Source organism: Durio zibethinus, chromosome 8, assembly GCF_047325235.1.
Source record: "Durio zibethinus cultivar Kanyao isolate XHJ-2024 chromosome 8, ASM4732523v1, whole genome shotgun sequence".
Classification (NCBI taxonomy): domain Eukaryota; kingdom Viridiplantae; phylum Streptophyta; class Magnoliopsida; order Malvales; family Malvaceae; genus Durio; species Durio zibethinus.
This window is the reverse complement of record NC_143169.1, coordinates 21,245,380-21,261,068: the sequence shown is the minus strand read 5'-3', so window position 1 is coordinate 21,261,068 and position 15,689 is coordinate 21,245,380. Positions and strand designations below refer to the sequence as shown.

Below are 15,689 nucleotides of genomic sequence, written 5' to 3'. Positions count from 1 at the left end.
ATCACACCTAGTCAATAAATATTGGTAACAGACTCTTTTTTATTTTCAAATTCATCTAGCAATACTCCCAAAACCGTTATGAAACTAATTAAGTAGGAAATAATGGCCAGATTTAGCTTAAGAAAGTCCACAAACAGATACATATATTCATGCTTATTCTGCTTCTCCAATACATTATTGTGACTTTTCCTAGTTTTCAACATTTTCATGGTACATTATAACTACTTCAACCAATGCCTTGCACTAGATGCACTGTAATATGCTTAGTCATGAGAATGATCTGGACCTTGAATGCTACAGGGGATGATACTTCTATGGTTCATAGCTATGATTGCACAGTCAAAGTCTACCCCCTGCAATCGTTTGACTCAGCTGCAGATCTCCAACAGCAGCTCCAGTGACTATTAATCTCCTCATTTGTTCACATTTCCACTGGAGCTGGTGATGTTAAACCATGCTCCTTGGCATTTGGAGCTAATCAATTGGACAGAAGAGTCAATCTAAAGAACGACAGGATCCTAGAGAGCTTCTTTGGTTGGTATTATGCTTCAGCAGTTATATCTGTTCTATTTGCATTAACGGGTGTTTTCTATATTCAAGACGGTCTTGGATGGAGATGGACTTTGCAGTTCCAGTGACCCTAATGTTGCTCTCTGCCCTTGTGATTTTTCCTTGCTTCTCCCCTCTATCTCGAGCAGGAAGCAAGCAAGAGCTTGCTTACTGGCTTTGTACAAGTAATTGTTGTTGCTTATAAAAAACTGGAATCTGACATTTCCCCTTCCAAACTCAAGTGCAAGTTACCATCACAAAAGGGATTCAAAGATTGTTGCACGAACTGACAAGTTAAGGTACCAAACCACAATAGCACTATCCCTCACTAATTAGGTATTGTGCTTGAATATTTTGATTAACCTATTTTAATTACGTTGTGCTCTTTGATTTTTGAACAAAGCTCGCATCATTAAAAACCCTGAACAAGACATAGTGATAGTGCTGGACGGCTCAGCCTCGAATCCCTCGAGTCCTTGCACAGTAGAGCAAGTAGAAGAGCTCAAAGCACTTATTAAGGCCTTACCATTGTAGTCTACTGGGATCATCATGTCAATAAATTTAAACCAAAATTCATTCCCTGGGCTCCAGGCTAGCACTATGGACAGATACAAAAAAAGTTTCAGATTCCTACAGGCTCTTATGGAATGTTCAATAAAGTCCCATGGCATCGAAGATTAAGGGTAAACTGGTAAGGATTGGTGTCAAATAAAGGATGCGAATTGGAATATTTCTTACCTGCATGGCTATGGTAGTTTCAGTGATTGTCGGCAATGCCAGATGAAGAAAAGCAATTAGGGATGGGTTTCTAAACAACTATACATCCTAGTGTAGTTTTGGACATGTCTGCTATGTGACTTGTGCCACAATTTTGCTTGACTGACTTAGCTGAGGCATTCACTGCAATAGGGCAGACAGGGTTCTTTTATTCCGAGTTACCCAAAGAGTATGTCAACCATTGCTGCTGCTCTCTTTGGAATAGGATTGGCTGTAGGCTCTGGCTAATTTGGTAGCTAGTGTAGTTGTGAGCATTATTGATATTATTACCTCAAGTAGCAGAAAAGAGAGTTGGGTTTCAAGTAATATAAACAAAGGTCTCATTGACAATTACTATTGGGTTCTAACGATGCCGAGTTTCATCAATCTATTTTATTACTTTGTTTGTGTCTGGGCTTATGGACTCAAAATATTGCGCACTGAAACAGACATAATTGCCATTATTGAACTCCTTGAATCATCTGAAAAAGAAAGGTACTGGAATTACAATAAACAAATCTATAATTCCAATTATTTAACAGTATAGAACTTATTGAGAGATGCCTCGTTTTTGTTATTCTTTTTGTTTGCAAAACAAGATGGAATCTTGAACCCTCAATTATTCACGTCCAAGGTTGTTTGTTACTGCCACGACAAACCCGAAAGGGCACCATTGATGATGAATTTGCTCTTGCAGATAGCATTTATCATTTCTTTACTTCTTCTTTGACCTTTCGCTCCTTAATCAGAACAAGAAAATCATGATAGACAAACCGTCCCCCACTTTCTTTCAAGCCAAACGCCAGCATGCATGCATTTAGTCCACATTCCTTTGTCCTTTGCTCATCGGTACGCACCTTCTTTGATTCCTTCCTTTCGACACACATCCTCCACTACATATATACCGATATTACGTTAAACATGCAAACTCCTCACTTCCCCACCATTGATAACAACAAAATAAATGGCCTGTATAGCGGTCGGTGACACGATTCCCGATGGCACTTTCTCTTATGTTGATGAGGCTGATCAGATTCTAAACGTGTCCGTACACTCCCTTGCTGCCGGTAAACAGGTCATTCTCTTTGGAGTTCCCGGTGCTTTTACTCCCACATGCAGGTAAACCATTTTTATTTTTAAATTCCAACAAGCTTGCAATTAGCTTTAAAATGTTACTCCTAATCCATTTTTTTCATTTTTACATGATGAACTATAAAACGATCGCTTGAATCCGTTGACTTATGTTTTATTTGGATGAATGATGAAAGAGATTATCACTCCATTAGAAGAGTCTTTTTGACGCTAAATCCTGATTACCGTTCATCCAAACGAAGCATTAGAATCTAACTTATTTGCTCTTATTTGTCAATTTTCAATATGATTGGCAGCTTGAAGCATGTTCCAGGTTTCATTGAAAAAGCAGAGGAGCTGAAGTCGAAAGGCATTAGTGAGATTTTCTTGATCAGTGGTATTAATTCACCTTCTAACTTCCATTTCTTTAGTTCTCATGAAGCAAAAGATTTTTGGAAGTTGAAGTTGGGGTTGAACTTTAACTAGGGTTGGCAGCCAGCCCGTAATTGACATGTCTCGATTCAACTCTTTAAGATCATTTTTTTTTTAATTGGATTGCGAATCGGGTTGGGTTCAAGTTTTTAAGTAAAATTCGACTCAATCCGATATTATATAAAAAAAATTTTATTATTTTTTAATTTTTAATATATATTTATATATTTATATTTAAAAAAATAATAATTTATTAATTTCAAATCGGGTACGATTTATATAAAATCAGATAGAATCGAGTTTGAGTATAAAAAAAATTTCGAGTTAAATTCTGATTCAAGTTTTATAATTATAAAATTGGATCGAATTCAATACGAGCAAAAACTTGTTTCGACCCGACCCGTTACCAACCATAACTTTAACAAGCTTTTTGGCTTAATTTTCAAATACACCTCGAACTTTATAGTGAAAAATTAAATTGTCTCTGACATTTTATTATGTGTAAATAAAACTATAAATTTTACTTTTTTATGCATGCTATAATTTTTTTTTATTTGTCTGTAATTATATCCATAAATTTTTGAATTAATGAAAAAAGTCCAATTGAAATAACGAAGGATTAACATTTGTTATCCAGCACCATTGAGAAATACATAACAAGTCATAATTAGTCTTTCATTATTCTAATTAGACATTTTATAAGATAAGTTCTAAAAGCAACTTTGTTTTTGTTTTAATTGGAAAATTGTAATTAATTTAAAAAGTTTATAATTATTAAAAAATAAAAAAAATTTAATCTTATCTACACACAATAAAAGTTAAAAACTTTATTTCATTTTTACTAAAACTTGAGGGTATATTTAAATATTAACTTTTTTTTCTTCTCCCAACCAATATATCATAGCTTTACTAAAATTATGCTTTAATAAATTAAAATTCATTATGGCAAATTTTGGGCTGTTTGCAGTTAATGACCCATATGTGATGAAGGCATGGGCAAAGTCATATCCTGAAAACAAGCATGTCAAGTTTTTCTCTGATAGCTCAGCCGCTTACATCAAAACTCTTGGTCTTGTGCTCGACGTCTCTGACAGAGGATTTGGGATTCGCTCGCAGAGGTTTGCTGTCCTGATTGATGATCTAAAAGTGAAAGTTGCTAATGTGGAATCTGGTGGACAGTTCAAAGTTTCCAGCGCTGAAGACATGCTCCAGGCTCTCTGATTTGCTTAAGCTGCCGCACAACCTATCTACTTTCTGTTCTTTGTACCGCAAAAGTGTGTTAGGATATGACTTAGTTGATAACTTTGGTCTTGTAATAATGTTTTCAATGTATACTATCATGAACAAATGAGTTGTTTCTTCACTAGTATAGGAGTCGATTTTAAGGTCTGAGAGTATGAGTCGTTAAGAGAAGGATTGCGAAACCAAAAATGCTGGTTTTGACTTGTATATAAATGTAGACAGAGAGATTATATGTCCTGTCTTGTTTCCTTTAAAAATTGAAGTTGTGAAACCAAAATTGCAGACAAAGATTTTAAGGTTCCCTGTCTTCATCTAAAGGAGACATGAAGCCCAGGCGCCCTCTTAACTTTTGCATATCACCTTGATGCTTTTTCTGACTTTGAATACCAAAAAATAAAAGAAAAGGTTAAAAACTAATGTGAAATACGGAAAACTAGTACAAACTGTAAATCTGTAAATATATATATATATAGTGTAATACCCGAAAAAAAAAAAAAAGGATTTTTTTAAGTATTTTTATAAATAGGGGACTTTTGAATAAAGAATGAAAAATGCAAATGACTTATTGATAAATAACCCAATTTTTTTATTAATAGAGTTAACTTTTTAGTTTTCAGTCGACGATTAATCGAAAGAAAAACAAAAACTTATTTCTCATATGTTTCTTATACAAAAAAGATTAATTGAAGGATTCCAAGTGAAGGAAAAGAACAAATCTACAAGGAGAAACTGTCATTAGAGGTGAGTAAATAATCTCTTTTAATCTTAGAGTATTGATGGTTAAGTCTTAAGGTGTAATTTATAATTGAGAAACCTTAAAATTTTAAGGTTTTCATTATCCCTCTTTGGGCAGATGATTTAGACTTTAATTATAGTCAAATTAAGTATTGAGAAAGTTGGTAATGTGAATTTATTGCTGAAACAGAAATTTGATGGGAATAGAAAGGAAAATCTTTATTTCGTATAAATTATGATATGAATCTTGTATTTGTAGTGATGAATTAAGGTTATATTCTATATTAAAGGATTAAATACTACTATGATTATTATATATGGTTGGAAAGCATGTTGAATCTACTTTCTAATGAAACAAACGGGAGTTGAATTCAAGTTCTCTATGAAGAGTTATCTAATTTTTTTACCTAAGGATGTGCAGGCTGCCTAGTAACAGCAGTAAAGAGGAATTACGAAATTTTTCTAAATTTTTATACAAGGATTTACAGATTAATCCATATATGTTTGGAAAGCTTATCGAGTCTACTTTCCAATGAAATAAGCGAAATTGAATTTGGAGTTACCTATGAATAAATACGTAATTTTTATGAGAAGGTATGCAGGCTATCTGGTAACAGCATATGACGTGGATTACAAAAATTGTTATAATTAATCCACAAAGAATCATGAGATGGGCCATATATGGTTAGAAAGCTTGTCAAGTCTAGTTTCTAATGCATTAAAAAGATTTTAATTCTGAATTGGATATCTTGAGTTATGATCGTTTTAGTGAAAGTAGCGTAGACTGCCAGAATTAATTACTCGAGTTATTACTTGTTTAACTTAGTTGTTTTGGTATAAGTGACCTCAAATGAGTTGATTAATTATTGTTATGTTGGAATTATCTTGAATGGGCCACTAAATTTAAGGGAAAAAAATTAGGTGGTAGAATCAGAAGAAGATAAGTAGAATCTTACACATTTTGCTTGTTTTCAAATCTATGTATATATATATATATATATGTTTATAAATGAATGAATATTTTATTTTTTTTATTTTCGATGTATGAAAATAGGATCAAGCATATGATTATTTTGTGTTTGTTTATATAAATGATGGATCATACTTATGAGAAAATGATTTATATTTAAAGAATGATTTTATGATGGCTACGTTTTTACATCCCTAAGAACTGGGATCATCGATACCAGAACTAGTTCTACGACTCTGGCTAACGGGTAATAGTAGTTAGCAAAGACATGATCATACGACCCTGACTAATGGGTAATAGTAGTTAGCGTAAGCCCTGACTAACAGGTTATAATAGTTAGCAATGATCATGAGAATGAAATTGTCGATACGGCCAATGTTACGAGTTATAACAGTGTCCGTAGCTAACGATTTGAATGATAATGATGATTTACGATGATTTTTAATGATTGATCCATGATTTGGTTTGATTATGATATTTGAATAGTAACATATTTTACAATGATTTATGAATTTATGAAATGTTTGACTGAACTATGATATTGAGATGTTTTAACATTATGATTTGATGAATGTTTTGAATGATCTATATGACATGTATGAAACGATGTTTGATCCGGTAAAGTATGTGAGCCTTCACTTACTGAGCTGTGATTTGTTCATTTTCTATTTTCTTTTCTTTTACAGATATTATGAAGGATAAGTATGATTAGCTTGAGAAAAGCTAGAAGAATCGAGCATGAGCATTGGAGAACTACTTAGAAATATAGGATTTTATGAAGTATTGTTTATTTTAGTTATAATACTCGACTTTGAACCTTTTGAGACTTGTTATCTAGCTATGTTATTTAATGAGAACCTTTTATATTTGAGAGTTGTTCAATGATTATGGATTAAGCTTCATATTGCTTTGGAGTTTTACTTCAAGATAATATGGTCGTGTTATGCCTCGATTCAAGGCGTGACATATAGTTTTATGAGATTGAAAGAATAATTAATATATAAAGACGAAAAGAATGGACATCTAAGTTTTACAAGATACAAACTAATTTCTGGTTTCACACCTAGACTCAATTCTTTCATTCCACTCCGAGAACCAAAAAATTTTTTTCATTGCACTGTGTTATGATAGTTTTCAATCAGATAACATCCTTTATGGCTAGGAAAACAACAACAATATCTCCACATTTTTCAGGAATTTGATGGAGGATGACAAGTAATTGAAGGTTATTTGATACTACCAAACTTAAGTTGAAAACTAGACATTTCAAATAAATCGAAATGATAATACCGGAAGTTTGTTTCCATGGTTCATTATTCATGAATAAACAAATATCAGTTTTTTTCTTTTAAATGTTGGCAGATTTGGATGAATACCCAATTCTTGTTTTGACTTCAGACCACAACTACAAGTATCTGTTCTTTCTTTCTTCTCCTGCAACTTCCAATAACTGTGAAATCTGAATTCAGGCATATCATTAGCGAAGGACCAATGGCTTCAGAGAAAATAATGGAGAAAGCCATCCGCCAAAATTCGTCTAAAAGGGAAAAGGGGGGTTCATCACCTTGCCGTTCATCATAGGTACATGCATCAAAAGCATATGCTTATTCTTGAATGGTTTTTGCATTACGATTTTGGTTACTTGTCTATACTTTAATTTTTAAAAAAAAATTTGTGGTCTTTGGTGCTACTTGTTCTGAACATTGATTTTGAATGTTTCAACTACAGCGAATCAGGCCCTTGAGAACGTGCCTATTTATGCGTTGGTGCCAACCATGATGCTGTATTTGAAGAGTAACTATCACATGACTATTGCCGCTGGGCACAATCTTATCGATCTTTGGCAAGCTGTAAGCAATTTTGCACCTATTTTGGGTGCGTTCTTCGCTGATTCTTACATGGGCCGTTTGGTTACCATTGGCTTGGGTTCAGTCTCCAGTTTTCTGGTAATTAGCTCTTCTTTTTCTGTAACATCAGTTGTAGTTTTGATTCTTACTTTTTTAAGCATAGTTGTTATAAGGATAATGTCACATGACCTCATAAATTATAATAAAATGTTTAATATAATATTTGAATTTTAAAAATTTTTAATGTAATATATATTAATTAATATGATATTTGAAGGATTATTTGTTCGTCATATGTTATCATTTGAAACTAATCATATTAAAGATGAGTATTATATTAGTTAACATAATTCATATATCATATTGAACATTTTATTATAATTCAAGGGTTATTTATTCGTGAGATTAAACATCCTTACAATGTTATGTTTAACTTTTTCTTGTTAGTAGAATCTCTAATTAGGATTTTTCACACCTAACTTTAATGTTACACGGTGTGGCAATTCTATGGTCAACAGCCCTTACACCACAGGCAAGGTGTCATGGTCAGGCCTTGGTCCTGCCATGACTGACCCTGGACCAAGCAGCGGTCGAGACCGAGTTGACGGAAAAGCGATTCTGAGGAATGCGGGCGTGCATTCGGAGCTTGGGAACATGATGCTAACATGTTGTAGGGGCAATGGGAGCCCTGAGCCGCAAGATATGCGGGAAAGTTCGGGACAGTGGTCGGACACCCTCAAGCCAAATAACCTGGCGGGTGCCATCTGTGGAAGCAGTGTGCGGGCGTTCTGAGCATGGGAATAGGTTAGGGACATTGTGTGTGGATGGTCCATGTCCTAAACCCCGAGATATGCAGGTAAGTATAAGGCAGTACGCCGGTACCTTGGGACCAGCTAGCCAATCAGGTGCTGTCAGTCTAAGCCATGTGCGGGCACCTTCGAGTGGGTTGGTAGAGCAACGAGCATAATCAAGGAGCAATGGTGACCAAGAGGAAGGTTACGGGGCCCTGAGTTAGCTGGAGAAAGGCCCTGAGGTGGCTGGGTAAAAAAGTGTCTCTGTTTCAGACATTCTTACGGTCACTGGTAGCATATTGAAAAAATCTCTAACGCTCTTTTATAGGGGGACGTCTGGTGTCAGCTCTCCACCACCCCCTTGGCTAGCGGGCAAGCGGGGGCCTAGCTAGTCTGAACTAAGCTATTCCTAGGCACTCGTGGTGTCTAGGTGGGCGGACATCATAGGGTCACGAGCGTGGCACGATGTTTCCTCGGGTAAGGTAAACCCGGGGGCGATTGGGTTCGGTGGGCCTCGTATCGCGCCTTTGCGTTGAACCATGGGGTTTGGACGATAGAGACCATTAGGCCCCTCGGTTTCCCCTCCTCGAGCCAGAAGGATCAGGTGATGGTGTTTACGTAGGAGGGATACCATCGAGCCAAAGGGATGCGCGGACTAGCTAGCGGGCACGCTGCTAGACCCCTGTGGCCAGTCGGGCTGGTGGGCTGCAGCTAGGGCTGTCCACCCAAGGACCCTTGCGGGACTGGACCACGCGATGGTATTCATGTAAGAGGGATACCATCGAGCCAAAGAGGATGCGCGGGCTAGCAGGCAGGCACGCTGCTAGACCCCTGTGGCCAGTCGGGCAGCTGGTGTGCTACAGTAGGGACAGTCCACCCAAGTCCCCTTGCGGGACTAGCATGATGTTGGGTGTCAATCATGTGTGCGGGCGACCAATACTGATGCTAAAGGGCGTAAGCCCTAAGAACCGAGTCCCATGGGACGAGTGAGCCTAGAGGCTCCGAGCTGGCTGCTGACCAACGTAAAAGGGGATGCTTGCGTAAACTTGATATGGGAGCTTGCGTATTATACGTGCGGGCGTGGTGTTGGGTTCTCACCATGCCAAGATGTAATAACATCATGAGAACCGGGGCTGTGTGCCCCTACGAGATTCGAGGGTCGGGGCTCGAAGCATTAAGCCTTGCGGCCAGAGCTGGGTGCTCATGGTCACTTGGAGAACCGTGGGCCGATGCGCGATGAGAGATGGGTTCCTCTCTATAGAGTTCGGAATGAGAGACCCTACGGGTTCAAAGCCAGGAAAGGCTCGTGGGCATGCAGCTTGAAGGATCGGATTTGGTCGGTCCGCGAAGAAAAATGGGCATGGTAAAGGCTGACCTTGACTAAGAGTAGTCTTGGTGCCGCACGGTCGCGTGATTTCAGTAAGGGGAACGCATGGACCGTGACATGTGATATCAGAGCCTAGGTTGGCTCAGTGGCAAGAATTTACGTGACCCCATGTGCGGGTCTAGTGTTGTGAAATCGAGGTGTGCCAAGCTCAAAAGGAGCTACCAAGCCGCGAATGCGGTTCTGTGGTTGTGGGGGCTCAGAAACGAGCCAACGACACGTGCTGCGGGAAATATTGGGCCTAGGTAAAATGGCTCTCGAGTAGGCTCTTGGATGCCAAGCAAAAGGGCATCAGAGTCTAGCCTCACCTAGGAAAAGGTGTTGGCATGTGTGGAGGCATGCGATGCCATACGGTGGAAGGAACCGTAGTGAGACCACGATGCGAAAAGGGGCTTACACCATGAAATGGTGTTGCGTATGGCCACGTGGGCTGAGTGAAACTTGTCCTGAGGGGCAAGAGGTATCGAGTTTCAAGATTAATTACTAATGTGTGCATTTGCTGTATGGTGCAGGTGCCCCAGTGGGGGGCGCAAGCCGAAGTATTCGGGTCCAAGCAATGAGCTCTTGCACAGAGGACTATGGAATAGCCGAAGATCGAAGCTACAAGTGGGATGGTCAGTGGACCATGAATTGTGTTGGTCAGTGGACCAGGAGTTCTCGTGGTCAGAGGATCACGAGGACGTGTGAATCAGTGAACCAAGTCTGTGTTGGCCGATAAGTAAGGCTTCACATGAGTTGTGGTGGTCGGTGGGCCACAACAGGGTGTAATCGGGCGAGACAAGCAAAAAGGGAAATGGCCAGTTGACAAGGCCTCAGGCGTGTAGGTCAGTGGACCTTGAGGATTGAACGGGGTGAATCCCTGAGTCGAGCTAATCAGTGGACTAGGTGTTCTGTTAGATCAGTGGATCTCCGAGTGTAAGTGGATTTTGGGATGCCCTAGGAACTGGGCCAGAGTCAAAACTATCGAGCAAGAGAACCATCGAAGAGATATGGTTGCGCATAATATGGGGTTGAGTTTCGAATAAAAGTGAGGGAGATCTATCAATTCCCCGTGAGACTGAGCCAAGATAGTGGAGCTTGGGCAATGAAGTACAGTGTTTAAACCGGGGGCAAAGATCGAGTTAGCGCGCTTTAAGGTACCGTCTTGGGGGCGGTTGGCCAGAGGGCCACACCTAGAAAGGTGACCTTGGAGGGGCCGAGAGGACCCAAGTTGGGAGATGACCTAGGTGCTTGAATGCCACTGTGCTAGGGTCCTCATGTAGGGTGCCGTATGAGTGCAGTTGACCTAAGCACCACGCCCAGAGGGGCGCATCAGTGGGTTGATGCTGCAAGCGTGCAGTTGGTGTGAGGGGTCACGTCCGGTGGGACGCACCAATGAGTGGCAAAACGGGTGGTCATTCATTCTACTGAGGGTCATTGATCGACGAGGGCGCCTCAAGGTCACAACATGACATGATCAAGAAATGAAGCCATGGTATGGCCCATATGGAACGACCAAGACAAGGTTAAACGGATCGAGCAGGAACCGAGCTGAGCGGCAAGAGTACGACAATGTGACCCATCTACATCAACAATGGACGAGTACTGTGGATGGTGCCTCGTGTGACGGGACCTCGACCCAATTCTTGAGGGCACAAGTGAGAGACATATGAGTAAATGTCAGCTGTGTGCAACAAGATAGTTGGGTGTGATCTAGGCGTCGATGAGGGCATCGACATAGTAAGTGGGGGAGAGTGTCATGGTTAGGCCTTGGTCCTGCCATGACTGACCCTGGACCAAGCAGCGGTCGAGATCGAGCTAGCGAGAAAGCGGTTCTAAGGAATGCGAGCGTGCATTCGGAGCTTGGGAACATGATGCTAACATGTTGTAGAGGCAATGAGAGCCTTGAGCCGCAAGATATGCGGGAAAGTTCGGGACAGTGGTCGGACACCCTCAAGCCAAGTAACCTGACGGGTGCCATCTGTGGAAGCAGTGTGCGGGCGTTCTGAGCATGGGAATAGGTTAGGGACATTGTGTGTGGACGGTCCATGTCCTAAACCCCGAGATATGCAGGTAAGTATAAGGCAATACGCTGGTGCCCTGGGACCAGCTAGCCAGTCAGGTGCTGTCAGTCTAAGCTATGTGCGGGCACCTTCGAGTGGGTTGGTGGAGCAACGAGCATAATCAAGGAGCAATGGTGACCAAGAGGAAGGTTACGGGGCCCTGAGTTAGCCGGAGAAAGGCCCTGAGGTGGCTGGGTAGAAAAGTGTCTCCGTTTCAGACATTCTTACGGTCACTGGTAGCATATTGGAAAAATCTCTAACGCTCTTTATAGGGGGACGTCTGGTGTCAGCTCTCCACCATCCCCTTGGCTAGCCGGCAGGCGGGGGCCTGGCTAGTCTGAAGTGAGCTACTCCTAGGCACTCATGGTGTCTAGGTGGGCGGACATCGTAGGGTCACGAGCGTGGCACGATGTTTCTTCGGGTAAGGTAAACCCGAGGGCGGTTGGGGCCGACGGGCCTCGTATCGCGTTTTTACGTTGAACCATGAGGTTTGGACGATAGAGACCGTTAGGCCCCTCAGTTTCCCCTCCTCGAGCCAGAAGGATCAGGTGATGGTGTTTACGTAGGAGGGATACCATCGAGCCAAAGGGATGCGCGGACTAGCTAGCGGGCACGCTGCTAGACCCCTGTGGCCAGTCGGGCTGGTGGGCTGCAGCTAGGGCCGTCCACCCAAGGACCCTTGCGGGACTGGACCACGCGATGGTATTCATGTAGGAGGGATACCATCGAGCCAAAGAGGATGCGCGGGCTAGCAGGCAGGCACGCTACTAGACCCCTGTGGCCAGTCGGGCAGCTGGTGTACTGCGGCAGGGACAGTCCACTCAAGTCCCCTTGGGGGACTAGCATGATGTTGGGTGTCAATCATGCGTGCGGGCGGATAATACTGATGCTAAAGGGCGTAAGCCCTAAGAACCGAGTCCCATGGGACGAGTGAGCCTAGAGGCTCCGAGCTGGCTGCTGACCAGCGTAAAAGGGGATGCTTGCGTAAACTTGACATGGGAGCTTGCGTATCATACGTGCGGGCGTGGTGTTGGGTTCTCACCATGCCAAGATGTAATAACATCATGAGAACCGGGGCTGTGTGCCCCTACGAGATTCGAGGGTCGGGGCTCGAAGCACTAAGCCTTACGGCCAGAGCTGGGTGCTCATGGTCACTTGGAAAACCATGGGCCGATGCGCGATGAGAGATGGGTTCCTCTCTATAGAGTTCGGAATGAGAGACCCTACGAGGTCAAAGCCAGGAAAGGCTCGTGGGCATGCAGCTTGAAGGATCGGATTTGGTCGGTCCGCGATGAAAAATGGGCATGGTAAAGGCTGACCTTGACTAAGAGTAGTCTTGGTGCCGCACGGTCGCGTGATTTTAGTAAGGGGAACCCGTGGACCGTGACACAAGGCCTCCTCCTTGTGACCCCTTAACTCAAAGCTGCAAATCTGCAACAGCAGGCCAGGTAGGTATCTTACTCTGTGCCTTGTTTTTCAAGTCCATGGGAGCTGGCGGCATTAGGCCATGTTCCATGCCATTTGGTGCGGATCAGTTGAGCAACAAAGCGAAAAGAGCCTGGAAAGCTACTTCAGCTGGTATTATGCTGCAGCATCGCTTGGTGGTTCGCTTGGTTTGACGATTGTCATTTACATTCTACAAATATATGGGTGGAAGGTTGGATATGGAGTTTGTGCAATTCTAATGTTTCTGGCTGCTGTGGCGTTTTTCATAGCCTCTGCCCTCTATGTTAAGCAGAACGCAAGCACGACCCTCTTCACTGGCTTTGTACAAGTTCTTGTGGCTTCTTATAAGAACAGAAGCCTCCCAATCCCATTTCCATCTCAAAAATCAGGTTACCACCAAGGAAAGGATTCGGAGATTGCTGTGCCAAGTGAGAAATTAAGGTTTTTGAACAAAGCGTGCATAATTAGAAATGCTGAGCAGGGGATATGTCCGGATGGATTGGCCTTAGACCCCTGGAGAGTCTGCACGGTGCAGAAAGTCCAAGAGCTTAAAGCAATTTTTAAGGTCATACCGATATGGTCTACAGGGATCATGATGTCAATAGCCAGAAGCCAACACACGTTTCCGGTACTCCAAGCTAATACCATGAACAGACGTTTCCGGAGGCTTCCATATACCAGCAGCCTCTTTTAACAGTGTCCGTTTCCTGCACTGCCGTGGTTCTATATGAGCGTGTGATAATTCCATTGGCATCAAAGATCAAAGGTAAACAAGTATATATCAGTGTCAAATTGAGGATGGGAATTGGGCTATTCCTCGTTGTCGTAGCCTTGGGACATACAACAATGGCTGAGAATGCCAGACTAAGCAAAATAATCCAGGAGGGGCAGGTGAAAAATCCTACTGCAATGGTAAATATGTCGGTAATGTGGCTTCTCCCACAGTATATCGTGCTGGGCGTGGCCGAGTCTTTGAGCATACTTGGGCAATTCGAGTTTTATGATCGGGAGTTCCCGAAGACCATGTCAAGTATTGGTAATTCCCAGTTCTGTCACTGGCAGTGGCACACTTACTGAGTGGTACTCTCTTTAACATTGTCAATCAGACTACTTCAAGAGATAGAAAACCAAGTTGGGTTGCAGACAATCTTAATGAGGCTCGATTCGACAATTACTATTGGCTTCTAGCAGGGTTGAGTGTTGTCAATGTGTTTTATTACATCATTTGTAGCTGGTCTTATGGATCTACCTCAGATGTCATTGATGAAGGATATGTATCAGAGGAGGAATAAACCTGAGAGCACTGATATTTTGAGACAAAGAAACTAAAAAGCCAGGAGTGAAATGCCTGATCTTAGTCTTGGATCTTGCCAGCCAGCCTGGTTTATGTTATGGCAGGTTATCGAGCCTTGATTGTCAAATCTAATGTTCTACCCTGCATAATCTTTATTTTCTGGCATCAATTTGCCTTCAATGATCTTATATTTCATTCTGTTACCATTCTTTATATTCTTTTCCAGAATGCTTAATTTTTGTACTGGAAATCACTTGCTAAAAAAAATTCTAAACACAGCTTTTAGCTTTTACTTGGATCAGGAATTTCAAGCGGCCATATATAAATAAATTAACAGGTTGGCTCTTTTTTTTTTTTTTTTTGGCCACAAGAAAGAAAAAATCAGTAAAAGGTACTACCCAAAAATCCTGCAATATAACCAAGACCTACGGCAGGAACTCAATCCAGCAGGAAAACAAACAACAATGATCTATGGTGGAGCAGGAAGACCATCCCTGCTAAGCACAAACACAAGAGTGGATGGTGGCAGCCTTAGCCATCCATTTGGGCACATCCCCTCCCTGAATTGAGTAGCTACCCAGTCAGCTGACTTATTGGCTGTTCTAAGAATCAACTTAAACTTTTTTCTCCTTAATAGCACCCAGCATCTGATCAATGTCACACAACACATGCCTGTCTCCAACTCGAATCTCTCGTCATTAAGGCTTATTATCTCAATCACCTTTGGCAAAGTCAAGTAACCAAAAAAAAATAAAATTCAGAATCAGTTTAGAAAATGAACTGGTCAGACTTTTTCTAGCTGTCAACTTCACCCCCTCCCTGCAAGCCAGTCCCTCTTCAACAATAGCAGAATTAGCTTTAATCTCACCCCCAATACCATCCACTAACTCCCCCTTGCTTCCCCTAACAACTACACCAAAACCAGATTTCCCAGTCTTCTGACAGAAAGCACCATCACAATTGATATTCAACCACCCTTTATCTGGGCAACTCCACTTATCAGAAACACCAGTAACCTGTTTAAAGCCACTCCCTCTCCAAACCTTCATATTACTCATAGCATCATCATACTTCTGCCCTACTACTCTAAGCCTGTAAATAGCATACTGAATATTAAGTTCATTCCCTCC

General features: G+C 41.5%; 1 protein-coding gene and 2 pseudogenes across 1 annotated transcript; all 3 read left to right on the top strand.

Annotated features, from left to right (window-relative positions):
- Positions 1-2,186, top strand: part of LOC111278420 (protein NRT1/ PTR FAMILY 1.2-like) — a 32,080-nt pseudogene extending 29,894 nt beyond the window's left edge.
- Positions 2,187-2,192: 6 nt separating this feature from the next.
- Positions 2,193-4,029, top strand: LOC111278556 (peroxiredoxin-2B-like). Its single transcript, XM_022865158.2, has 3 exons — positions 2,193-2,424; positions 2,694-2,773; positions 3,776-4,029. Exons 1-3 carry the CDS (start codon positions 2,270-2,272, stop codon positions 4,027-4,029), a joined length of 489 nt encoding a protein of 162 aa, XP_022720893.1. The 5' UTR covers positions 2,193-2,269.
- A 9,297-nt stretch (positions 4,030-13,326) lies between these two features.
- LOC111278938 (protein NRT1/ PTR FAMILY 1.2 pseudogene) lies at positions 13,327-14,342 on the top strand (annotated as a pseudogene).
- Positions 14,343-15,689: the final 1,347 nt, after the last annotated feature.

Excerpts from the sequence above, each read along its gene's own strand:
- LOC111278556 (XM_022865158.2), top strand. The coding sequence starts at position 2,270 with ATGGCCTGTATAGCGGTCGGTGACACGATTCCCGATGGCACTTTCTCT. Across the intron at positions 2,425-2,693 it reads GCTTTTACTCCCACATGCAG|CTTGAAGCATGTTCCAGGTT; the intron begins GTAAACCATTTT and ends TATGATTGGCAG. Across the intron at positions 2,774-3,775 it reads TGAGATTTTCTTGATCAGTG|TTAATGACCCATATGTGATG; the intron begins GTATTAATTCAC and ends GGCTGTTTGCAG.